The 23619-nt window shown below is 30.1% G+C and overlaps 4 protein-coding genes across 14 annotated transcripts; 2 read left to right on the forward strand and 2 right to left on the reverse strand.

Annotated features, from left to right (window-relative positions):
* Nucleotides 1–188: 188 nt before the first annotated feature.
* Trbd (ubiquitin thioesterase trabid) lies at nucleotides 189–9714 on the reverse strand. 8 transcript variants are annotated; one of them, XR_012991331.1, is made up of 10 exons: nucleotides 7727–8262; nucleotides 6217–7267; nucleotides 5840–6121; nucleotides 5411–5618; nucleotides 5013–5290; nucleotides 4689–4918; nucleotides 4160–4595; nucleotides 3986–4077; nucleotides 3639–3690; nucleotides 189–1271 (listed from the first exon to the last, which is right to left on the reverse strand). XR_012991331.1 is itself a non-coding variant. In XM_076306038.1 (9 exons), the coding sequence occupies exons 2-8, from the start codon at nucleotides 6963–6965 to the stop codon at nucleotides 3999–4001; spliced, it is 2262 nt and encodes a 753-aa protein (XP_076162153.1). In that variant the 5' UTR covers nucleotides 6966–7267; nucleotides 7727–8262; the 3' UTR covers nucleotides 189–1271; nucleotides 3986–3998. The 8 variants fall into 8 exon arrangements, 7 of the variants coding, with proteins under 7 accessions (XP_076162153.1, XP_076162155.1, XP_076162156.1 ...); XM_076306038.1 differs by lacking the exon at nucleotides 3639–3690; XM_076306040.1 differs by lacking the exons at nucleotides 189–1271; nucleotides 3639–3690 and adding an exon at nucleotides 9539–9714 and having other exon boundaries at nucleotides 3697–4077; nucleotides 7727–7872.
* Nucleotides 9175–11884, forward strand: LOC143144047 (NADPH-dependent diflavin oxidoreductase 1-like). 2 transcript variants are annotated; one of them, XM_076306043.1, is made up of 4 exons: nucleotides 9175–9298; nucleotides 9565–9787; nucleotides 9922–11385; nucleotides 11447–11884. In XM_076306043.1, exons 2-4 carry the CDS (start codon nucleotides 9699–9701, stop codon nucleotides 11670–11672), a joined length of 1779 nt encoding a protein of 592 aa, XP_076162158.1. In that variant the 5' UTR covers nucleotides 9175–9298; nucleotides 9565–9698; the 3' UTR covers nucleotides 11673–11884. The 2 variants fall into 2 exon arrangements, with proteins under 2 accessions (XP_076162158.1, XP_076162157.1); XM_076306042.1 differs by having other exon boundaries at nucleotides 9233–9483.
* A 1206-nt stretch (nucleotides 11885–13090) lies between these two features.
* On the forward strand, nucleotides 13091–20402 carry LOC143144048 (equilibrative nucleoside transporter 1-like). Of its 2 annotated transcripts, none has more exons than XM_076306045.1 (10): nucleotides 13091–13270; nucleotides 15027–15147; nucleotides 15227–15308; nucleotides 15399–15538; nucleotides 15701–15846; nucleotides 16028–16113; nucleotides 16201–16347; nucleotides 16415–16723; nucleotides 16801–17003; nucleotides 17072–20402. In XM_076306045.1, the coding sequence occupies exons 2-10, from the start codon at nucleotides 15107–15109 to the stop codon at nucleotides 17193–17195; spliced, it is 1278 nt and encodes a 425-aa protein (XP_076162160.1). In that variant the 5' UTR covers nucleotides 13091–13270; nucleotides 15027–15106; the 3' UTR covers nucleotides 17196–20402. The 2 variants fall into 2 exon arrangements, with proteins under 2 accessions (XP_076162160.1, XP_076162159.1); XM_076306044.1 differs by having other exon boundaries at nucleotides 13092–13634.
* Nucleotides 20398–22643, reverse strand: Kaz (E3 ubiquitin-protein transferase Katazuke). Of its 2 annotated transcripts, none has more exons than XM_076306047.1 (5): nucleotides 22335–22643; nucleotides 21724–22027; nucleotides 21336–21648; nucleotides 20877–21186; nucleotides 20398–20793 (listed from the first exon to the last, which is right to left on the reverse strand). In XM_076306047.1, exons 1-5 carry the CDS (start codon nucleotides 22371–22373, stop codon nucleotides 20692–20694), a joined length of 1068 nt encoding a protein of 355 aa, XP_076162162.1. In that variant the 5' UTR covers nucleotides 22374–22643; the 3' UTR covers nucleotides 20398–20691. The 2 variants fall into 2 exon arrangements, with proteins under 2 accessions (XP_076162162.1, XP_076162161.1); XM_076306046.1 differs by having other exon boundaries at nucleotides 21724–22126; nucleotides 22335–22636.
* Between the last annotated feature and the right edge of the window lie 976 nt (nucleotides 22644–23619).

A 23619-nucleotide genomic window follows, 5' to 3' on the forward strand; every position in this document is an offset into this window, starting at 1 on the left:
TTTCTAAATTAATAGTATTTAATTGATTTGCTGAAAAACTAATTTGTACAAAGTAGTAATATAAATATTTATTTATACTTACTATAACAGTATACCTGTATCACCAGTGACAACTCATAAACAATATTTTAAGCTGAAGATCATTAATATTAAAATTTGTGAGCATGCAATGAAAGCATTTCTTGATATTAGAAATTTATTACAATTCTGTAAAATATGTATACATTTGATTGAGCTCATTTTCTGAGTCATTTTAGATTGCATAACGCAAAGCTGACAAAATTCACTATGTTACAAGGAATTAAGGAAGCTTGTATCTAAGAGGTTTTTAGAGGCTTATTCACACCACAAGGAGTTGAAAGGATGTACTTACAAATATAAGTATTTTACACTAGTCAATAAAATAGCAGATATGAGAATACAAATGTAATTGATGTTAAATGGACAATTGAAAAGTAACAAGTTTCTATGCATTAAGCTTTATTGTTATGCAGTTTATTAAGTGCTCCTGTATTCCAATAATTCCATAAGACAAACTCTATTTACATGTATATTTATATGGTAAAATAACAAAGGAATCACAGCAACTTTTTCTACAGAAATTAAAACTGCAAATCTCCTCGGGTAACTATTTTTCAGTTTTAGATGGCATGAAATGTTCTCTTAAATACAACCTCAGTACACTTGATAAGGGTAATTAAGAGCACGATACTTGAGAAGCTTACTCCATTACGAGACATAACAGTAATACAATATATTGCCAATTATGAGTATGACAAAGCACCACAAGAGTTAGAATGAAAGTAGAATTATTTTCATTATTTGTAATTTATATACAAACTGGTACAAAATTTGCAATTATTATTTGTATGCTTAATCATTGAAACTTCATTCTAATGAAGTAAAACAAACAAAAGTTAGCAAACTTCTAATGTTACGCTTCAATTAAAATTTTTTAATTGAATTGACAATTATACTAAATATCAAAATCAAATTTTAATTGAGAAATGAGCAATAAAATGTAAATAATTCTTTAGAAGATATTTTTAAATACTAATACAATTTAAAGTTTCAGAAACTTTTAGATAATACTAAATGAATTTGTCCAAACTTTGTCTATACAATCCAGAAATGTGATTTGTAATATTAATGCATCTCTCACTGTTAAATGTTCCTGCTACTACAATTTTGCCACCATTCAATGCTGTGTTAACTATTTGCAATTGCATCCTTCTGACTGCTACACCATACAAGAAAAAAGTAATCTCGGTCTGAAAATGAAATTTGAAATAAAACATGAGAATTCATTATAGTGAAACAATAATAAATTACAAAGACAGATTGAAAACGTTTCGTTAAACTTGATACTTGCTTTATGTAAGTCTTTGATTGCCTTACATAAGTACATCAATTAGATTACACGGAACATGTATCATGAATTGTCCTTATTTTTCATTGTTATAGAAAAGCAGCAGTTATACCATTTCAAACAATTTTCTCAAAAGCAATTCAGCTGAGTAAAAGTATTTAACCAATAAATATGTAATCAAAAAATACTGCAATGAAACTTCAATCACTAGTTTTGCAATAAATTATTTAATACAATTAAGTGTACTCAAGCAAAAAGAAGAACGAAACGTTAAAATACAAATTCCATTACACAGATTTTCATAGTATTATCACTGAAATTGATCCCTCAACACAACAGACTTCAGTCATGAAACAATGTGTTTCAGTATTAAACAAAGTTATAAAGTGTTAAGTATTTCTGGGTCAAAGGATCAACTAGATGATTTAATTACAAGTTCGAATTGTACTGTTAATTAGTCTATTTTCACGTGTGACCATCAGGATCGGTGTTCGAAGGGCATGAAGTAATTTAAATTTTATTCATTCACTTCGATACTTCTTATTATGGATTTAATAATGATGTTGATAATAATAATAATATAATATAATATAATATAATAATAATCATAGTAATAATAATAATAATAATAATAATAATAATAATAATAATAATAATAATAAATCGTCATTTAGAATTATTGTACATTGATATATAATTTAATATAATCTATTTTATATATTCTATATTAATATAGAGTTCTATCTGATTCAATTAAATTCTTAAATCTTCATAATTTTTTTTTATCACCTGCCGAATAAATTCTGGCAACACGAGCAAGAAACACTTATTCAACGGGGAAAGAAAACACTACCATAGCGTGTCGTCACTTTACATTTTAATTCTTGCATGCGCCGCATCCGAGAATGTTGAATATCACCAATACAACTGATCACAAAGAAACGCACGTGCTCTTTGAGTAGTGCACATAAAAATCATACCAAAAACAAAAGGAAAAATAATACAATAATGGTGACTTCATCAATCCTCACTCTTTTGACACAACGCCTGTGCTGTTAAAACATTTTGGAATTGACTTGAAATATTTCCCTATATGAACATTATCGAGCCCTTCGGTAATCACGCAATTAAATCACATTCCACGTGTGATTAGAAAAAACGACGGTGCTAAAAAGGACTAGAAGCTACATTAGAATTAGTAAAAACAAAGACTAAATGTTAAGCGAACCATGTAACACGTTCGTAAACAAACATTTTTTCCCCTCTTACGATTTTTTGTACTTTTTTGATTAAGGTTCATCGTTTGGCTGAGCCAGTTATCATATATCTTTGTCCGTTCGCGAATATAGTATGCACCAGATGTAAACTTGGTGCTTAAATAGTACTACTTGTTTCTCTGCCCTCAACCGCATATTTTTTTTTATAAAAGTTCAAGTACTCCTACGATCGCGGTGATTACACCTTGTATGAGTTGATCCACTCGCACAATGTTGTTCTTGCTTTTTATTCTTCTTTTTTCTTCACGCAGAAAGAAGTACGGTTTAACTGGTACTTCGTTATCGTTATATTAATACACCGTAAGTGGTCACAGAGAAAACACAATGCTCTCTGCCCTGTCCTTGCCAGAGAAATGTGTCGTTGTAATTTCGTTTTTACGCTAATTAACACAGCTCAAAGTTAACAAGTGATTCAAAGACGATTACAGAATGTTTTCAAGTCCTTATTTACTATCTTTAAAAATCACATGATCTGTACCAGTCCCCAAGTACTTTCACACTTGATTAGACAAAGAGAGTGCGACCAACGCGACGGTCGTCATAAACTCTTATAATTATGCTCTTTTTGAAACAAATATTTTTTTCATAATTAACAAGCGAGAATTCTTTTGTCCCTAATTTCTTTCTCACGAATATAATGCATCAATGGTGCTTCTTTTCTGCGAAAATTTTTGTCGCACTTGAAACAGAAACAAGAACTACCAATGTTTCTTACATTGGAGTTTGATTTATATTAATTTAACATCTAATTTTCTTTTGCCAGTACTTTAACCGTTGTGGATTTGAAACCCAAAACTGACAATGATTCATACTACATTTTTTAACAGTATTTAATATAACTTCTTCGTTATAAACATATTATTATGAAAATCAGTATTAAATATCCTCTATATAATAGAGGTGTATTTTTGCAGCGCATTGAACTTATTAAACGAAAACTAACCAAAGTTAAAACACTTTAAGTCATAGCAAAATTTAATTTGTTAACTCACTGTTTAAAATTCGGAATCGCACTTTAGTTACATAACGATTATTCAATGCATCCTGCAATGAATATACATACAATTAATAATAAATTAGTACAACAAATAATTGTATTAATTCATAAACATGCGGTATAATTAATAGTACGAATCAATAAGATTTCGAATATTCAGTGGTTCATTGACTAATATTAATATACAAAGATCATATGGAAATAATACATTGCCAATGAAAATGAGTGAATCGTAACGTCTGTACACTTTCTTTGTCACATTCTGAATCTTAGAGATCTTGTGATTGAAGCATCAACGAAATTATGGAAAAAAGTCTTCTCGTGTGAATTTAGTAACTTAACAGATTGCATCTCGTTATTCGTCTTCTGTGTCACCGTCGCTACTGTAATCTTGTAAAGCAGCGGGTCTCGAGAAGGGTGCATTATTTGTTTGACTGTAACGTTAACATTCATATGATTAAGGAGATAAAATAAAATTCAAAATAAAGTGGATTTGAAATTCAAGACTGTACTTACGCGAGCCTTCGATAATGATTTAACCATTCTTCCAACATTTGTGCTACAAGTAAAGGTCTCTTGTGAAGTTTTTGTTGCGCGACAAGGATACCACCTTCGGTCCTACACACGTCAAGCCATTCTTTTAAAATAGATTCCTCTCTGCCAACTTCCTCTGGACTCAAAAAATGTATTGGTAAAAGCTTGTGTTCTCGATCCATTAATGGCATGAATGTAGTTTGCATTTGTAATTGTAATTGCTGAAGTGGACAATTACCACCACCTAAACCTACACCACCGTGAGATGAAAGAGGTGGTATTCGAGATGATGTATACGGTTCAATGGGAACTAAAGCCGTAAAATGACCACGGGTATAACCTAAAGCAATAGGCGATTGAATACAAAATGAAGGTTCCCATAAGAGCGGCAGGTAAACACCTTCAAATCTTGCATAACCTATATAAAAATAGATTATATTGAGTCACATAAAAACTTGATATTGTGACTTATTTTCTTTACAGAGAGTATAAACTTTATGCGATAACCTACCTATATCTTCACCCCGAAAACTTTTAACATATTTAACACCATAAACAATAATAGGTCGCCTTAAAATGTGAGCAAGAGCAAACACGTGTAACTGTTCCAATGCGCTTCCTGGTTGTGCAGCTGTTGCTAATAAACTTTCCCAATCTTCTTGCCACTGAGTTTCTTCTAATGTAAAATCCAACATTCTAGACGCTTGCGATGCTTCATATTCTCTCCATCGAGGATAAAAACTAAAATAATAAAAATACAGGTATTTTAATCTGTTCCTAATGTATAAAATGCATAGTTTATTAGTGGAAAAAGTTAATCGCAAAAATCGCTTACAATTGACCAGCTTGTTGTAAAGAATCAGCAAGAGCTCTTCTTAAAGCATTATCTCGATCAAAAACACCCCAAGTAGCTTGCATTGCAGAATCTAGTAAACAGTCTCCAGCAGATCTATTCCAAAGTGCATGTAAGCGACTTCCTAAACGTTCAGTAATTTCTAAAGACCAATTCAGTGCTGGTGGTTCTCCACCACCACCTTCTAATTGCTGTTGAGCTTCTTTATCTAATAACTCTTCTAACATTTGCTCTTGAACAATACTTGGTAAATCTTCAACCTAACAATGAATAGTGTATTTAAATTTTCATGTAATTTGCATAATATAAATTATGTCAAGAAATTAATATTTTTAACAAACTACAATACCCCAAAAAAAGAATTATAATGTTATAGTAACCTCAGCAGGCAAAGCAAATGTAGCTATATCAGTGACAAAATAACATGGAAAAGAACCCTTGCGTAATCGAATACTATTGGTGACATGTCTGCGTATTTGTGCAGCCAAATCTGGTGCAACATAACTTGGTACCCTTTTTATTCCAGAACCAGAACCAGAATCTTCAATTTGTGATAATAATGTTGCTAGAATATCTTCTCTTTGAAATCTGTCAAAGATATGACAAATTGAATAAAGAATATTTTGAAAATTTTGCCTTTCTAACACAATAATATTATACAGTGTATAACATACAGTAACATTTATTGTGCTACATGTATAAAGAATAAGTTGAAACATAGCCAAAGAAGATGTATACTTATACAAATATATGAAATAAGTTAAAATAGCTTTAAAGAAATCCTTTGTCAAAAATTATTTCCCACTAACCTAATAGCTAAATGTACTAGAGTATGTCCAACATCAAAAGCACTACTTCTATTTAGAAGCAGAACCTCTGAATGAGTCAACTGACGAGCAGGATCACCACCACTTGCCAAATAAGCTTCAACAGGAGCATTGTCACCTTCCACAATGCCAAGACATGCATTTAACCAGCACCAATCAGTGTGACGTCTTAATTGTTTTACTCTACGCTCATGGTCACGATTATTAGGAGATTGAGAAGTTGACAAACTGTCATTTCTGCTATCGGGATATCTATGTGAACTCCTATAACATAAAAATACTTATGATACATCCAACTAAAGATTATGTCAATATTTAAAATCATTATTTATGATAAAAGAATCAAAAAGTACATTTACCTTCGTCCTACAGCCATGTTCTCATCTCTCTGGGTTTGATGAATATATAGTGCATGAGGTGGAGAAGGTAAATTACGTTGACTATGATCTCTCTCTGGACTCGGCAAAATGACACCCATATTATTGGTTGTTTTGTCCCTCCTGTCCTTTTCTTTAGGATTACCACACATCACACACTTTGTAGCTTTTGGCCAATTTTCATAAGTACACACAAAACAAGACCACTTCTCAGGATGTAAATTAGTTTGTAAATTGTAATATTTTTCTGGATGTAAGTTTATTGGAGGTGGATTAGATCCTGAATTTGGTGGTGGATCTCCTAACCTGAGGGGTGCTAGATGCTCGTGCAAATTTGAGGCTATGGAGTGTATAGACTGATTAAGACCCGTAGATTTTCTATTTCCACACTGAACACAACGTGTGGTATTTTGATAGTTAAGGTAGGTACACATTGCACAAGACCACTTTCCACCCGATGGTACATTTTGACTATAGTTCTGAGGACTAAGATTATAAGAATCCGTAGGACTTAAATGAGTTACTGAACCAGATGCAACATTTGATCCAGATCGCTGTGGACTTGGATCCCTTAGACGATAAATGTCTTCCCCTAATAATGGTTTGGTACCTCTGCACATTGTGCATTTCAAAGATGAAGGCCAATTTTCGTATGTACAATATTCACAGGTCCATTTTGACTCCTGTTCTTCAAGCCTGTTATTCATTTTCTCTGTACAGCCCTTTATCATGTAAACTCTATTGTTTCTAATGCATAAACAGTGTAATACCGACACTCAAATTAAATGTATTTATAAAGCATGAAGGTAAAGTTGAAAGTTACATTAAATATCTGACAAATTATTGGTGCTTATAATAACAAAATTTTGCATATTTTGTGTCATAAGATGCGGCGCAAAGATAATTTCCATAAACATTGATGATATTATTCATTAATCATAGAATGAAGTTTATGTCATGTGGTAAACATGTCGATCGGATATAAGAAAATAAAAGCTGCCACAGTAATATGAATGTAGACAGCTACCAAAATCTGCAAAGAAAAAAAGAAAAGACATGAATTCAATGGAAAAGGATATGACATGAACAAACAAATACACGTATCATTAAATAAAAACAAATGTTAATTTTATTAATGTATATAATTTTGTAACCTTAACAGAAAATTTACATTCACGAGCAACATAAAGTGAGGAACTCATTAAAAGAGCCAATTTATTTACATCACAAATTCCAATCATATATATAAATAACATACATATAAAAATCATGACATTATGTAGACAAACATTTCTAAGGAAGCATGATATAGAATTCCTTGGCGAGACTAAGTGTTTCAAAACCAAAACGCGGCAAACTGTAACAGAGGTTTGAAATGTGACTGACCTCTGGCGCTTTTATGTCGTATGAGCGTCACGTCAAAGAGAAATGTAGACACGATTTACAGAACAAAGCGAACTTCGTGCGGCTGATATATCGGAAGAGAGGCTACCTGGCGAAAGTTGAGCCTGGTGTCCCGAAAATTGTTGTCACGCGCGAATAAGCTCCATCGAAGCACGATGTATCGGCCGATCGTTGTGAAACTGACGTGAGGACAGACGTGGATCAGAGGAATCACGCACTACGGCCAGCAGCCCACTGTAATCGCATTTAAACAAGAGAGCAGGTTAAGGCACAGTCACGAAATCAATTTCCGAGAGGACGAAAGCCTGCGCCTTCTCTCCTCGTGTTAGAATCGAAGTAATCTTCTTCCCCACCGACGAAGACCCGAGGCACGTCACTCGTCGAACGGGTAAAACGCGACGTAAAAACGAGACAAGAAACCTTTCTACACTCACTCACTCCTTGAAAACAGACACGCGATTTTCCTCGTGACTGCACTTTGCGCCCCTTTCCTTTCTACAAGTCAAATGCAGTCATGATATTTTCCTTCGAACTGGCATGCAAAGCTGCGGACTTCGCTGAGAAAGTAGGTTTTGACAATTATCTGCAAACAGATGTCAGTGCTGCCAACGTCATGTGACACTGTTTACCAAATTCGCCATCAGAGGGATACGAATTAAAACCGATTCTCACAAGTTCTCAAGAGTACTTAATTATTTTAATGGCAGAATTTCTCTATATTTAAATTAGAAATCTCAAATACCAATTCATTGGGATTCACGCGACTATTAATCGATTCAATATTTATTCAGTATTTATTCAATAATTAGTACAGATAAAAAGAAATGTGAAAACAAATCAAAATAATAATTCAAACATATTATCGATATAAGTATACACCACAATATTTATAAATTCTCATTATTTTACATACTAACTTTTTAAAATTAAAAACTGCAAAACTGCAGTTTAAAATAAGCTTTTACTACGCGATCATATTTTTAAATGTTTAGCAAAGAAGTTATATACCGCAAATATATAAAAATTATTCTAGTATCATAGAAGCATTCCAATATCAATCGGTACGAAAAGAAACTTGCTTCAAAATATCATTACCATTGGGGTCTGGGGACTATAATGACATCTCCTGTACTTATCACCAGAGGGCTACGAACAGCAGCCAATTTTCGAAAGTTCTCTCACAGTATTCTTTTCAACTAGAAAATTCTTCCATGTTCAAATATTCCCGCGTTTAATTTAACTGATAAGTTCTAACTAGCAGACCCCAGGTAAAACGTAAAGATCCCTTTTCTTTCTTCTTCCGTATTTCTAAATTTCATTTCAGTTACTACGGTCACCTTGTTCGAAAAGTCAATGTTCCATACAGTTACGTCACACGATTCTTTTAACCACAACTCCGTTTATTCCTTTCAAATAATTCGTCCTTAAAGAAGACCAGAATCCTCGCACCAACAATCTTCGCCTTAGGCACGTACGAAAACGAGCAAACTTCTTCAGTCATTACTATTATAGTTATAATAATTGTACTATATCCGCTTCCGGTTTTTAAGATGCACCCCGCACTTCTTTTATCTCGCCCTTGACACTTCAATACCGATTTCGAGAACGTTTAGCGGTTTTAATATTTTGAAACGCGTAGATTGATTAAAGTAGAAATCTTGTAAGTGTTCCTTTAGTACGTTGATTAAGATATGCAAAATGTTCACTTAAGAACTACTCGTTCAAGCAGCGTACAGGGAAAGCTATTTTTTTATTTATAAATATCTTGGGCGGCGTGCCAAATGGGACTTAGCCTAGACACGTATCCTTGACATTTGATTGACTAAGACTGTCAATGTATTAAAAGTATATACCATTTAACGCGGAAGAAAACAGTTTTTGCTGTTTGAAGTTTACATACCCCACTTATAAAAATTGTTTTTCCAGATATCGTCTGCTAAGCGTCCAATGACGTCACTGTCTACCAGCTAGAAGTCACTTGCATAGCAATTCCTTACAGTTCGACACAATTTTTTTTACACTTACTTTGTACTAAATCATTGCACGAGAAGAACATTAAAATGAATAATACAAATATCACGATATTGTATGGTAGTGAAACCGGCACTGCTCAAGACGTAGCTGAACAAATATGGAAAGATGCCAAAAGGTTTTGTCATTGTCCTTCCTTTATTTTGTATACAGAAAACGCAGATTGTTTTGATTTAATATCTGATTAATAATTTGATGTGTGGTTTAATAATTTTGTTTAGTTTTAGAAAGATTTTCTGATTTCTATTTCAGGACATGTTTACACAGTACTGTATATGCAATGAATGATTATGAAATTCAAAATCTTGATAATGAAAAAATAGTAATCTTTGTGGTTGCAACAACAGGCCAAGGAGATCCTCCTAGTAACATGAGACAGTTTTGGAGACTTCTACTACGAAAAAGTCTTCCGTCAACATTACTTGCTAATATAAAATATGGAATATTAGGCTTAGGTGATAGTTCTTACCAAAAATTTAATTTTGCAGCAAAAAAATTAAACAAAAGATTGATACAACTAGGTGCAAAGGAATTACTACCTATTGGATTGGCAGATGATCAACACGATTTAGGAATAGATGCAATTGTCGATCCTTGGCTAAAAGAATTATGGACAAAAATTAGTGATGTATTTAATATTTCCATCAGAGATTTAAATAGTAATCGAGATCAAATAATTGAAAGGTTTAGTGTTTCTGAGATAAGCATAAATTCTGTGAACAACACGTATTGTACAGACAATGACATTTATATGAAAGAAGTACGTACAAACAATGAAATGAGAATAGGTACATTAATTGAAAACATAAGAACTACTACACAAGATCATTTTCAAGATGTCAGATTAATTAAACTTAAATCGAATAATATTAATTATCAACCTGGAGATATAGTGTATGTTAGACCAAAAAATTCTAAGAAGCAAATTGAAAATTTTTTTAGCGTATTAAATACTAATAATGTACAATTAAATCCAAATATGAAAATTCAAGTGTCTGAAAAAGAAATCAAAGTACCTATTGTTTTAAAACAAACTTTAACTTTGCAACAAATTGTAGAACAATATTGGGATTTAAACTTTAAACCACGAAGATCTACAATGCAAGTATTGTACTTTATTAGTGAACATAAATTAGAGAAGGAAAAGTTGCATGAATTTGCAACTTCAAGTGACCAAGAAGAACTATATAATTACATTAATAGACCAAGAAGAAATATTTTAGAATTATTAGCAGACTTTCCTCATACAACTAGTAGATTAAATATAAAACTACTATTTGAGATTATGTCTCCCATAAAACCTCGTGCCTTTAGTATAGCTTCAAGTTTAAGAGTCACTGAAAATGAAATCCATATGTTAGTGGCTATAGTGAAGTATAAAACAAAGTTGCTAGAACCAAGGTATGGTTTGTGCTCCAACTGGTTGGCAACACTAACAAAGGGAGACAAAGTACTATTTTCGATACAAAAAGGGACTTTTAAATTTGAATATAATAAACCAATGATACTCATTGGTCCTGGCACAGGTGTTGCACCATTCCGATCATTATTATTGGACAAATCTTCATTGCACAATGATTTAAAAAATTGTGTACTTTTTTTTGGCTGTAGAAACAAAGAAAAAGATAATCATTGTAAAAATGATTTTGAATATCTATCGCAGAAAATGCATTTAAATTTATTCTGTGCATTTTCTAGAGATCAAAAGCATAAAATGTAAGATTACTTTTAAAATCTGTATGCTTTTATATAACTTAATGTTTTATAAATATTTCAGATATGTACAACATGTCATACATGATCAAAAACAGCTGTGTTGGAATTTTCTTAGCAGAAATGGTAATATTTATTTAGCAGGTAATTCTAAAAATATGCCAAACTGTGTCCGTGAAGAATTTATTAGTTTAGTCAAAGAAATTGCAGAGCTAACTGAAGAGGAAGCAGAAAGTTTTATTAAACACCTAGAAATTGAAAATCGTTATCAGGTAGAAACATGGAGTTAATAAAAATCTTATAAATAATTATGTATTTAAATCTGTCCTTTTTTTAAAAATATGTGTAAATAATACAATGGTGTTTTAAAAACATTAAGAAATGATAAGACACTGTGAAGATATTTATATATAAAAGTAAATTTAATAAAATATTAAAATGGTACATATTAAATGTTTTCTCAAATTTCTTATGTAGTACCATTATTTTAGTTTAATAAACATTAAAAACTTGGAATGCCAAACTGTAACTGTTTACAATTTTCTACAATTTTGGTTCAATTTTTCATTCTTCAGGAATGGTTTGTTAGAAAACACTACTACAGGACACAGTAATTATTCATATTGAGTAGAAATACATATTTATTGTAAATTGAAGTATAGATTCAATCATTGGTAAAATCAATATTTTGTTTAATAGAGGTATAAGAAACATCTACAAAGTATCAATCACCAATTTTAATGAAACTTCACAGATTTATATAATAGTTAGAAATAAAGGAATTTCATATAAATTTTTTGATGAATATATTCAATATTACTTACCATCAAAAACTAGAAACTTATTTAAAAAATTTTATTTGATCATCAATAGTTTTGAAGATACCATCAGAGTAAACCTTTGGTAGGTAGTTTTACTTCACAAAAAAAATATAAATCTTTTATTTTTAGCTATTCCACAAATTTGCAAAATTTTATAGGTAAAATGTAATCAAACCTTAAAGATAATATATTAATATGTTTTAAAATAATTTTTACTAAAACCAAACAATATAGCAATTAATAATCATTTGCTTAACTACAAATAATATTTAAAGATATAAATACATGTCAGAAAGAATTATTTCTATTGGTTAAATTCAAATTTTAATCTAAATATAAATTTGCACGTATTTTCTTAGTTTCATCAAAATTAGAGTTCAATGCATTACGAATGTTCCTTGTTACAGTGAATACCTATATTAAAAAGGTTAATAACATAAATATATTCAACTTGAAATTTCATAAGTAGACATTAAATATTTTTAATATTAACGAAAGTTTCGTCAAATTCTGAATTTTTTGTCATCAGTTTCACAAGTTGACCACCCAAGTCTCAAATTTCTAAAGAGGAATCTGTCGAACTGTTAAATGATAAACTAAAAAGTTCATTTGAATTTTTTTTGAATTCACATACGGTAAATGAAATTCCTTCCTTTTTAATATGATGTACGATAATTGTCTTACAATTGATTTTAAGTTTAATTGATATTGTCTTTTTCTTTCTTACGGAAAGACATTTCATATACACCAAAGTAATATCTAATGAAAGACCTATTTATTTATGTCGATCAAAGAGCTCTATATAAATGTTATCAACCGCATTAATTATAAAGGATTTTTTTTTTTTCTTTAATTTAAATATCGTAGCCTGGCGCGCGTGTCGTAACGTCTTTCGGACCAGTTCGTGCATCTCCGCGCAGCGTGGAGTTGAATTGTCGAGCTCTAACCCTGTTTTATCTTAACCTACAAAAAAGAAGCAGAACCATGGTACGTCGTGCACGTTGGGGAGCAGTTCTATTCATAACTCAACGTCTTAACCACCAGATCATGCAGTGATACTATAAAAGGTTGTTGTAAGAACTTTTTTGCAAAGAAGAATCGAAGAGAGTATCTGGCAGAACTCTACAAATGTCGATTAAATATCTTTTGCGTCTAAATTTTTCATCAAGAATTTGAATTTCCACAAACATCCGTCCATCTGATAAAACAAAGACTACTGCATTTATGTAACAATTACGATAAATTTACTATCGCGTGATCGACACGTGAAATGCATTAACCTACGAGATTGTACGACCTTTAATTCGATTCAAGTTTAAAAACTCTACGGAAAAATGGCGGGCAGTTACACGAAGAAGGAATTTGGCGTGGGTAACGAGGAACAGACTTTATTAAAAGATTCGAATGGGACCCGCATCGTGGCCGCGAAAGGTATACGATATTTGCCTCCTTTGTTACTTTTTTTTTCTTTCCTTTCTCGAACCATAATCGTTTTAGCCTCACTTTTATATTTCAAATAATGGGAGCTCTACCCTTTTTAGAAGTGTGTTTTTGTTTTTTTTTTCTTTTTTTATTTTCACTACAAATACTTGACCAAACCGGTCTCTTGGTTGAGAAGTTCATACAGTATACCTTGGGTGATAAATTCCAAGCATTTCAGAGTTTAACATTGATTTGTGTTTTATCTAGATTCTTTCTTGTAAAAAAACTGTGTTATTTGGACATTTATTATGAAATGTTAAGTATTACTTGTAATAATGAGAATTATTTCGCAAATTAATATTACATTATTGTGTAATGAAACTGAAATTGCTTGGTACCTGTCTTCATTCTTTGAAATTCATCAAATACTTTTTTCAAAAGAATTAATAATATGACAAAGTTCATAAAAAAACAATAAAATATTTAATTTTTTAACTCATTTTCAAATTAGATTTTAAAATAATAGTTTACTTACTTATTGTACAATACATCTTCAGTTTTAAAGTATTTTTCTTAATCTTGAGTACTTTCTATTCAAGTATTTTTGTCTGTATGTAAATATATATATTTCCGTAGAGATGTCCATTATATAGATTAAAAAAATTTTGAAAGAAAATAAAAAATATATGGAAAAAAGATAAATAAAAGACTTATTCTTTATAATTATTTTTAAGTATAATGCTAGTTCAAATAAATAAAACAATATAAATGGAATTATGAAATAAAGCATACCTATTGCTCGAATGTTTCTTATTAATATCATCATTATCATTATTGACCAGTAAAAATTATAATTCTGTTTTTATAATTTATGTCATGTTTCCAGTTATTAAATATCTCATTTTTATGATTTTTTATGATATTTGGTATTATTATATTATGTTACATACTTATGGTATAGTTTTATATAGATTGTACAGGAGTAAAATTTGAATCAAAATGGAATACGAATAGAAGAAACCTTATGTTAATGTCTTTTACACAGATTGCATTAAAATTTCCTATAATACTTTTAGAATTTACATTTTAACTGGTAATTAATACTTCTTTCTTTTATTTCTTTTAAAGTATGAGCATTGTGTTTGTAGTCCTAAAGTAAAATATTGTTGTACTTGTGTGTTTTCATTCTTTGTGTTATATAAATCTAAAATATCAATATGAAATCATATGCATATATACATAATGCACATATTTCTAGTTCTTACTGTCTTCATCGAACTAATAAATTGCTTTAAATTGAAGCATCGTTAAAGTGTTGTTAGTATAGCTACAACTACTGCAGTATTAAATTCATACGAACGCTACACAAATTATATTGAAGGACCAAATTTTTTATCATAGGTACTGAACCTGTTCGTCTTTCCCCTGGTTGGGAAGGTACAGGTAGACCTGATGATGAATTAAATTTCAAAGGAGTTACAATGGATCAGGCAGATCTTGAATTAAATCCTCCCAGGGATAGGTAAGTACTAGTTTGTGCTTTTAATATGCTTCAATATTCTTAATTGTTTATACTAAAATGCTTTTATACATTAATTTAGATTAAATATAGTATTCTTTATAATGGTACTTCATGGAATTGGTTCCTTGATGCCATGGAATATGTTCATAACAGCAAAAAATGTAAGAAACTTTAAACCATGTTCTTTAATTTTTATAATTTCCAATTTAATATAAATCTCATATTTGTAATCAAATTAATTATTTTTTCAGTATTTTGTAAACTATAAATTATCCAAGGATTATACAGGGATTAATACAAACTATGCTACAAATTTTCTTACATGGTTAGGATTTGCAGCACAAATACCAAATCTACTTTTTAATTGGTTAAACGTATTTATACAATTTGGGTATGTATATTTTGAATAACGATCTTTCAGTGTTTTACACCTTTCAATACTTTTAAACAACCTAAATTCTAATGTCTCAATTATTGTGTATTACAGCTTCTAATTAAATTAAATTTCAAAAGAAATAAATGTTAACATTTACAATGTATATTGTACTTTTAGTGGCAATTTAACAACCCGTATAGTATGGGGCATTTTCGTACAAGTTTTAATATTTGTATGCACTGTTATTTTGGCAATGACTGATACCTCTGCCTGGCCTGGTGTTTTTTTCTGGATCACTATGGTTTCTGTTGTTGTATTAAACAGTAAGATATAAAACATTGTTTTTTTTAAATTTGTTAAATAAATATTGCTTGTATAGTTTTTCATATTGAATTTTGTAATTTATAATTGTTTACTTTTAAAATGCAATCAATTTTTTATATTATTATATTTTGTTTATGTAACACATACAGTACTTATTTTCATTTGTAAAATCTTTTTCAGCTGCTAATGGAATTTATCAAAACTCTGTGTATGGTATGGTTGCAAAGTTACCTGCAAAGTACACAGGAGCTGTTATTTTAGGCGCGGTAAATACTATATAACTCTTACAATATCGTGATAAAAACATTATATAACACATTTATGCAAATATATTATTGTTGTATTATTTTCAGAATGTAAGTGGGACATTTTCAGCCTTGATTAACTTCCTTGCTCAATATATGGCACCAAATGCCCGAACTGCTGCGATATATTATTTTATAACGGCTCTGTTTGTTCTTCTTGCATCCTTTGACACTTATTTTGCACTTCCAATAAATGTAAGATTTATATCACACTTATAAAACTAAAAATCACACTATATATATTAATTGTTATTATTTGTAGAGGTTTTATCGATATAATGAATTATTAAATCAGAAAGGAATTAATAAGAGACAGTTGGAAAATAGTGCAAGAGGCAAGAACGATACACCGCCTTACTGGAAAATATTTCGTCAATGTTTTCCACAGTGCTTCAATACGTTTCTTGTGTTTTTTGTAACTCTTGCTCTGTTTCCTTCTGTTCAATCTGATATAAAAAATTCGGACCCAAACTTTATAGTCCCACCGGAATATTACAGTACTGTAATGTGTTTCCTCACATTTAATATTTGCGCTCTAATTGGAAGTACTATCGCATCGTTAATTCAGTGGGTGAGTAAATGTTTTAGTCAAAAAATTTATCAGATGTATACAAACTAAATGTTTAATTTTGATTTCTCTTCATGTAGCCTAGTAAAAAGTATTTGATAATCCCAGTTGTTTTACGTATTTTGTACATACCGTTGTTTTTATACTGTAACTATCAACCAAACCATACTACAAGAGTATTACCAGTGTACATTAATAACGATTGGGTTTATTTCGTGATTGCCGTGACAATGGCTATAAGTAGCGGCTATTTTTCATCGTTGTCCATGATGTATTGCCCCAGGTAAAATTTATAAATTTATTAACAATCCAATCTTTTTAAAAACTTGTAATTACATATTCTAATTTCAGAACGGTAGATTCACAATATTCTGCAACAGCTGCCATGTTTGGTGCAGCATCGCTAATTACAGGAATTTTTACTGGACTATTATTTTCTATGGTGATGTCTACATTGGTTGGATATTATATTTGAATTATCTTAATATACGCACTATTTAATTATAAAACATTATCACGTTTTTAAAAATGTTCACTAAATAGAAAAATCAAAAAGATAAAAGCACGACAAAAAATAATGAATTTGGAATTCATTTACACAAAGTACAATTTGATTTTCACGTTACATTGTTTATAATGACCATAAGATTAAATAATCTTCTCGGTGTATACTCAGTTGAAATTAAAAATGAATTTTATTTAATCATGTGATAATTTCGTCAAGTAGAAATTAAATTATGTATATTTATTAATTCATATTTGAATTACACAAATTTGTTGAGTTCTTATATGAGACAGGAAGAATAGGAAGTATCCAGTTTAAAAAAGAAATTTAAAAATTACCTGAAAAAATTGAGCTCGAATTGTAAAAAGTAACTTAACATTTCACGATTAAGTATGTAAAATTTGGAACAAAGAATAGAAACTTGTTATTACTTCAAATTCATATTATATCATGATCTTAATGTTAAATCACTACCCAAATGAAATTATTGCTATTAGATTGGACCAATAAGCCTTACTAACCTCGTATTACCAGGTTTTTCACATGCATCAGTTAAATCAAAGCCGCTAAAATAAGCACATCAAAAATTTGTACATTTAATGATTGTTACATAGACCAAATTTAAGATAAGACTGTGCTTTGTTAACTTTTTTGCACTAATAATGTAATCAATGCAGAACTGAGCTGTATATAATTTGGTTGGTAAAAATATTTGAACAATGGATCATTTTCTTCAGTTTCAAATGCTGGCTAACTGTAAGGAATAACTTAAAACATTTACAATTTTGTGAAAAGACATATGCATTTGAAAAACACATCACAATATTTTTTACTAAAATATATGTAAGTTTTGCACAGATCAAGTGACATTTATCAAAGTATAATACATTGTTTTATTATAATTTATATTTGTATCTTAATTTTTTAGTAATCAACACGTTGTATTGTCTTTAAAAATGTTATATTACAGTGACTTTATATATTTCAATATGTTAATTTTATATCAATTTTTTTATAGTGTTTGGAGGTAACATTTACAGTTATTGAACCTTCAGATCATTATTGCTTGTCTTTTTAAGCTACTCATAATATATAAAAGGTACAAATGGTTATGAATGGATCTGATTGTCATCAGTAGTCTTGATAAAAGTCATGACAATAATGTTTTTATTTTATTTACTAAATATATTATTTTAAATACTTTCATATTTATTGACTAATTTTTTGCATTTAAATACTCTCTTATAGTATGTAATACTATGTGCTTACTATGTACTTCTTTTTAACTAACACTGCATTGAAACATGGCTAAGGTGATAATATAAGTGAATAGTAACATGTCAATATAAAATTGCTTGGCATGTTACAAGCTCAATAAAGCCCCACTACAATATTTTCTGTACATTTATGAGATAGATTGGACTTATTTATACATGTATGTATTGAATCTTTGACTTCAAGATGTGAAACACTGCGCACTTCACATTGAATAATAAGTTTATTTTCCGTAAATAATTTGTAAATGATGTATACTATTTTATTACTTTGTTTGTATATTTATATGTAGAATAAATTTTCATTTGGGTAGTACTGAATCAGTCAGAACCAACTCAAATTAGAAACACTTACACTTGATGAATTTTACTATATCTCTAATATAAATATTTTGTTTTTGCTACAAAGGAAACAAGGAAGAGTATACATCATTGAGCATGGTCTTTTGTTCAGGTACAATTAGCAGAAACTGTAAATACTGTCTAAGTGCTTCCACATGTTATAACATGTGATAATTACAAATTTGCATTTTTATTATACAGGGTGTACCACCAGAACACAACACTTAATTATCTTCTTTATTTTTTATGTTATGGCAAAATATTGCAAATATAATTTGAGTAACTTCAAATGTCAAGTATGATGCAAACAAATTTTGTCAAAGTTTTCTTACATCTTGTAACAAATATTAATATGTAATACACACACACACACACACACACACACACATTTATTCGGTCATCTAGAGGGTGTGATCTCAAGTTGACTTTGAATTTAAAAAAATTTTATATTAAATATCACACTGGTTTTTTTCAAGTTTTTGTTTTTAGCGTTAGTAGAAGGTTCTTTCTAAATGTACACAACTATGTTTATCAACATAATACAAATATATATTATCAAGGGATTGCTACTCTAAAGACATTCTGGATAAAATACACATTAATATTAGTTACAAGATATAAGAAAAGAAAATATATGCTTTTATGTATAAGAATATCAATGACTTTGCAAACTAAAAAACAATTTTTGTTTTCCATAGTCACTCTTTGGAACCATTTAAAGTATTTCTAACACATATTAATGATTTCTAAAACATGTTGAATAATGAAGATAATCGGTTGTCCTGTTACTGGTTCAACATACTGTATAAATTCAGTAACTTGTAAGCTATACTGTTTCACTATTAATAATACTGTTTGTCATATATTTCTATCAACTTACACATAATAATAACCAATACTCTTATACATTTCAAATTATACTTAACTAAACTTGTTACCGTAATCGTATATTCACGAACTTAAATTTTGCTGATAAAGAAAAAGACTTAAATTACTCAAATTACCTCAAATATTGTATCCCAAGTTGACCACAAATTTTATTCTAAAACATAGAATCCGAATTCCTAGAAGGACAATCCTCCGCATAAAGCAATTCAGACAATAAATTATAAATGAAATTCTATGAAACCCATGAATGAAAGATCGTTGAATTTGAAGCTGATAGAGGCATAAAAGGGATATTTTTATATTAATTCAGTCGTGAACATGTTACATCCAAAATTGCTTAATGCATATCATATTATCTAGATTAGTCATTTTTCAGTAAAATACATATTTGAAATTATTGACTACAAAAAGAAATGCGAGTACATCTATTTCTACATAAAAATGGTATTACAATAAATTATGTACCAAGGTAACAATCAGGTTACATTAATGTTGTTATAAATCTTACCATTATTATGTTGAAATGTTTGGATATACATCATATAAATATAAACCACTGTAAAATACTTACAAAGTTCACAGTTACAAATGCGTTTTAAAACGTAGATCTATGGAATTGTTTTGACCGTTCAATATATTGTAGAGATGATGTTAAATAAATGAATAAGGACCAGTCTGATTTCATATTTAATAACCAACTATATTATAATAATTTGCACATCATTTCATATTGAAAAACTAGAACGTGTTCCATAACACACATATAATCTATTCATACCGCTTCTTACTTTATTCTAGTAGGTGATCATAAATCAAATTTACAAAAAAAATACTTCCTTAAAAATAGATGTCATTCCCTTTGTTAATATTAGTATACAGTATTAAACAGTACATATATTTAGAGTTAGAATAAAAGAAATATGCACTGTATATAGTACAAGTTGTGTTTGAATCAGTTCATTTTACATAACATAAACTTTTTCTATTTTTTTGTATGGAAACACTTCTTTGGTTTTTGGACAAATCACAGTACCATTATTTTCTTGAGACATCTTTTCCAACGCCTACAATAAAATGTAATAAATTAATTTAGAAAAGTATAATTAAATAATGTTGTATTTTATGAAAACTGAACGCTCTGATTTACTTGCTCTCCGTATACATATCCATTTGGCATCATCATTGGTTGGTTATACTCATTTAATGGTTTGCCACTAATACTGCAAACAAGCCTGGACTGTGAACAATGAGCAAAAGGCAATGGAGCAGCCAGTTCATTAAGTGCTTCATTACAGACTGGACAATTTGGGTTTCTGCCTTCTTTATTTGCACTATAACACTGAGGTGTTTTTAATGCTGATAAACCTGCTTGTAGAGCAACTGTAAAGACACTCTGACTTGCCAATTGGAAAAGTCTATAATTTTCATGTCTGAACTGCTCTATTAATCTATCCCATCTATAAAGAATATAATATTATTGTAAGTTTACTATAAATGTAATACTTAAATAATACATTTGTATATTGTATTTAGATCATAATCACTTAAAATTATTACTACAAAGAAAAAATTTACATTAAAGTAATTGAATAAAAAATACACATACCTTTTCTCATCTAATAAATCTTTATATGGACTGAGAGATGTATTAGCTGGAAATGCTAATTGTCCCATGCAACATTGAATTTCTTGCAACTGATAATCATCATAATTAGCAAAACATTTTCGAGCATGTTTGACAGCATCAAGTCTTCTATCTGCTCTCACTAATTCTATAAACTCCTGCACTCGTAAATTAAATTCCATAGTACTTCCTAATTTTCTTAACTTAGATCGATTGTCATGGCACCACCCAACGCATCTTGCTGTCTCATGATTTGCTAAAGACTTTTCGACCTCTCTAGATACCATAAAAACATCTAAAAATATGCAAGAAGAAACAGAATTATATATATATACTATAAACTTTTAAACCATATTTATAATTAACATACCTATGTTTGTTAGGTCTCTAAGTTCACTACTGTCTGCCAACTTAGTTGCAGTTTTATAATAACCTTTACGAAGAAAATATTCTACCAACATTCTATCAAGTCTCTGTCGCCGCCATTGATTTACAACGCTTGGCGCAGTATTAGCATGTTCCTTTAAATGATCTAATCGTCTTTTACAGACCATTCCTGCTTGTAATTCTTCTGCTATAGATTCTTCTGCTTTTCTCTTCAGAACCTGAAGTCTAGCTACAACTCCACCCAGTAGTCTGCTTATTTCACCAGCAGGAACACCTGCTCCATCACCCTTTAACAATTCATTAGCTGCTGCTTGTACATGTGAGACTTCCCTATCTAAGGTTTTTTGAGCCGAACGAAATTTTTTATTGAGGAGTTCATAAGGAACCTAAAAATATTGTGTTCATTTATTTCCTTTCGTTTATTTAAATTACAATACAATTTTGGTACATTTCAAAGTAATAAAAAGAAAAATAATAAAATTAACATAACTATCATAAGTATTATAAATAATAACACGTTGTCAAAAACCATAAATAATTCTAAATATTCGGCCATAAAAAAATTTAAGACATGATTTAAGAGGTATTAAGTACCTTTAATGTTGGGTGCTCCAAACTTTTAACGTCTGACATATTGGTTATGTTCAAACTACGTGTAAAGTTGTATTTAAAAGTCCGAGGAGAATTTCGTTTATTATATCGTAACTAATGTACTTTGCAATTACGTATCATAGTCATCCATCTCCATTCATCTAAATATCGCATACAAGTGTACAACGATAGTGGACCGAACGATTTTGACACACAACTGTTTTGAAGAATCACAAAATCTCTTATGTTCTTTTAACAAAGTTAATCAGCAGTTTGTTTACGCATGATGAAAACGTTAGTGTTATAATGTAAATCTAGATGGCTCCATTAACGAAAGAAATAAGGGATGATCCTCAAATTGGATCATGTGATTTAACTATTTGTTACCAACTAAAGAATTGATTATAGGTGTAATAAAGTGACATTTGTTTCATATCAATTCATAATATTTTTAAAATAAAAAGGCACGTAATGTTAATGTTAGTAAAGTATCTATCTGTTTTCTTTTTTATTAACAACTTCACTTTACATTACCTGTTCCATCTCATTCTACCAATGGTTTTTGCTGCTTTTGATTGGTCTCTGTAATGGATTAATTTTTAGCTTCAACCAATCGCGGAATTTGGATATGTAATTCGAGTGCAACGCAGCAACTTAGTAGAAAACGTTAATAACGTCTGTGAAGTCGAATGTTTTGGAAACGTGATATGCACATTTCTCTTGTAAACATCAATGAAATTTTATAGAAGGGTGAGTTCCCGGACAACTTCTCACTGTAATCTTTGGTTTCGTTTAAAGTATACAAAATCGTGAGAAATCACACGTGCGGAATCACCCTGATAAAAAAAAAGGTTTCATTTCAATAATTAGTTAATGTCTACATATTATTTCTGTACTTCTTGATTTTAAAAACTAATTAAATGCATGATTATAACGTATTCTTCCCAGTATAAAAATACATAAATTTGTTGCAAACATTAAGCATTTCAAATATGTGACATTAGGGTTGAAGGAACTATTAATTTTGTAAGGAAATTCATTGCGTTTAAAAATTATAAAGTAAATCTTTTAATTTATCGTTAAAAATGATAGGTAGAAAAATATTGTAGAAACAGACAGATACTTCCGCATAATATTTTTTAAAAATCTTACAAGAATTTAGCCGATATTTAACCGTTCGGCTATATCGAATCGGAGAGAATCGGTTATCTTCGGCCACGTTCGGCCGGTGACGGAGAATATCGGTGGCGCGCGCGAGTCACTCGGATGGCCGGGGGCCGCCATTTTC

This window comes from Ptiloglossa arizonensis, chromosome 3 (genome assembly GCF_051014685.1).
Source record: "Ptiloglossa arizonensis isolate GNS036 chromosome 3, iyPtiAriz1_principal, whole genome shotgun sequence".
Classification (NCBI taxonomy): domain Eukaryota; kingdom Metazoa; phylum Arthropoda; class Insecta; order Hymenoptera; family Colletidae; genus Ptiloglossa; species Ptiloglossa arizonensis.

What these genes read in the sequence shown, in the direction of transcription:
- Trbd (XM_076306038.1), bottom strand. Translation starts at nt 6,965, where the DNA reads ATGATAAAGGGCTGTACAGAGAAAATGAATAACAGGCTTGAAGAACAG. An exon ending in CATTTGCTTTGCCTGCTGAG is followed by an intron (nt 5,291 to 5,410) that starts GTTACTATAACA and finishes ATTCATTGTTAG; the next exon opens with GTTGAAGATTTACCAAGTAT. An exon ending in TTACAACAAGCTGGTCAATT is followed by an intron (nt 4,919 to 5,012) that starts GTAAGCGATTTT and finishes TTATTATTTTAG; the next exon opens with TTTTTATCCTCGATGGAGAG.
- LOC143144047 (XM_076306043.1), top strand. Translation starts at nt 9,699, where the DNA reads ATGAATAATACAAATATCACGATATTGTATGGTAGTGAAACCGGCACT. An exon ending in ATATGGAAAGATGCCAAAAG is followed by an intron (nt 9,788 to 9,921) that starts GTTTTGTCATTG and finishes TTTCTATTTCAG; the next exon opens with GACATGTTTACACAGTACTG. An exon ending in AGAGATCAAAAGCATAAAAT is followed by an intron (nt 11,386 to 11,446) that starts GTAAGATTACTT and finishes TAAATATTTCAG; the next exon opens with ATATGTACAACATGTCATAC.
- LOC143144048 (XM_076306044.1), top strand. Translation starts at nt 13,538, where the DNA reads ATGGCGGGCAGTTACACGAAGAAGGAATTTGGCGTGGGTAACGAGGAA. An exon ending in TTAAATCCTCCCAGGGATAG is followed by an intron (nt 15,148 to 15,226) that starts GTAAGTACTAGT and finishes ACATTAATTTAG; the next exon opens with ATTAAATATAGTATTCTTTA. An exon ending in ATTTTGCACTTCCAATAAAT is followed by an intron (nt 16,348 to 16,414) that starts GTAAGATTTATA and finishes TATTATTTGTAG; the next exon opens with AGGTTTTATCGATATAATGA.
- Kaz (XM_076306046.1), bottom strand. Translation starts at nt 22,373, where the DNA reads ATGTCAGACGTTAAAAGTTTGGAGCACCCAACATTAAAG. An exon ending in GATTTATTAGATGAGAAAAG is followed by an intron (nt 21,187 to 21,335) that starts GTATGTGTATTT and finishes TATTCTTTATAG; the next exon opens with ATGGGATAGATTAATAGAGC. An exon ending in GATATGTATACGGAGAGCAA is followed by an intron (nt 20,794 to 20,876) that starts GTAAATCAGAGC and finishes ATTTTATTGTAG; the next exon opens with GCGTTGGAAAAGATGTCTCA.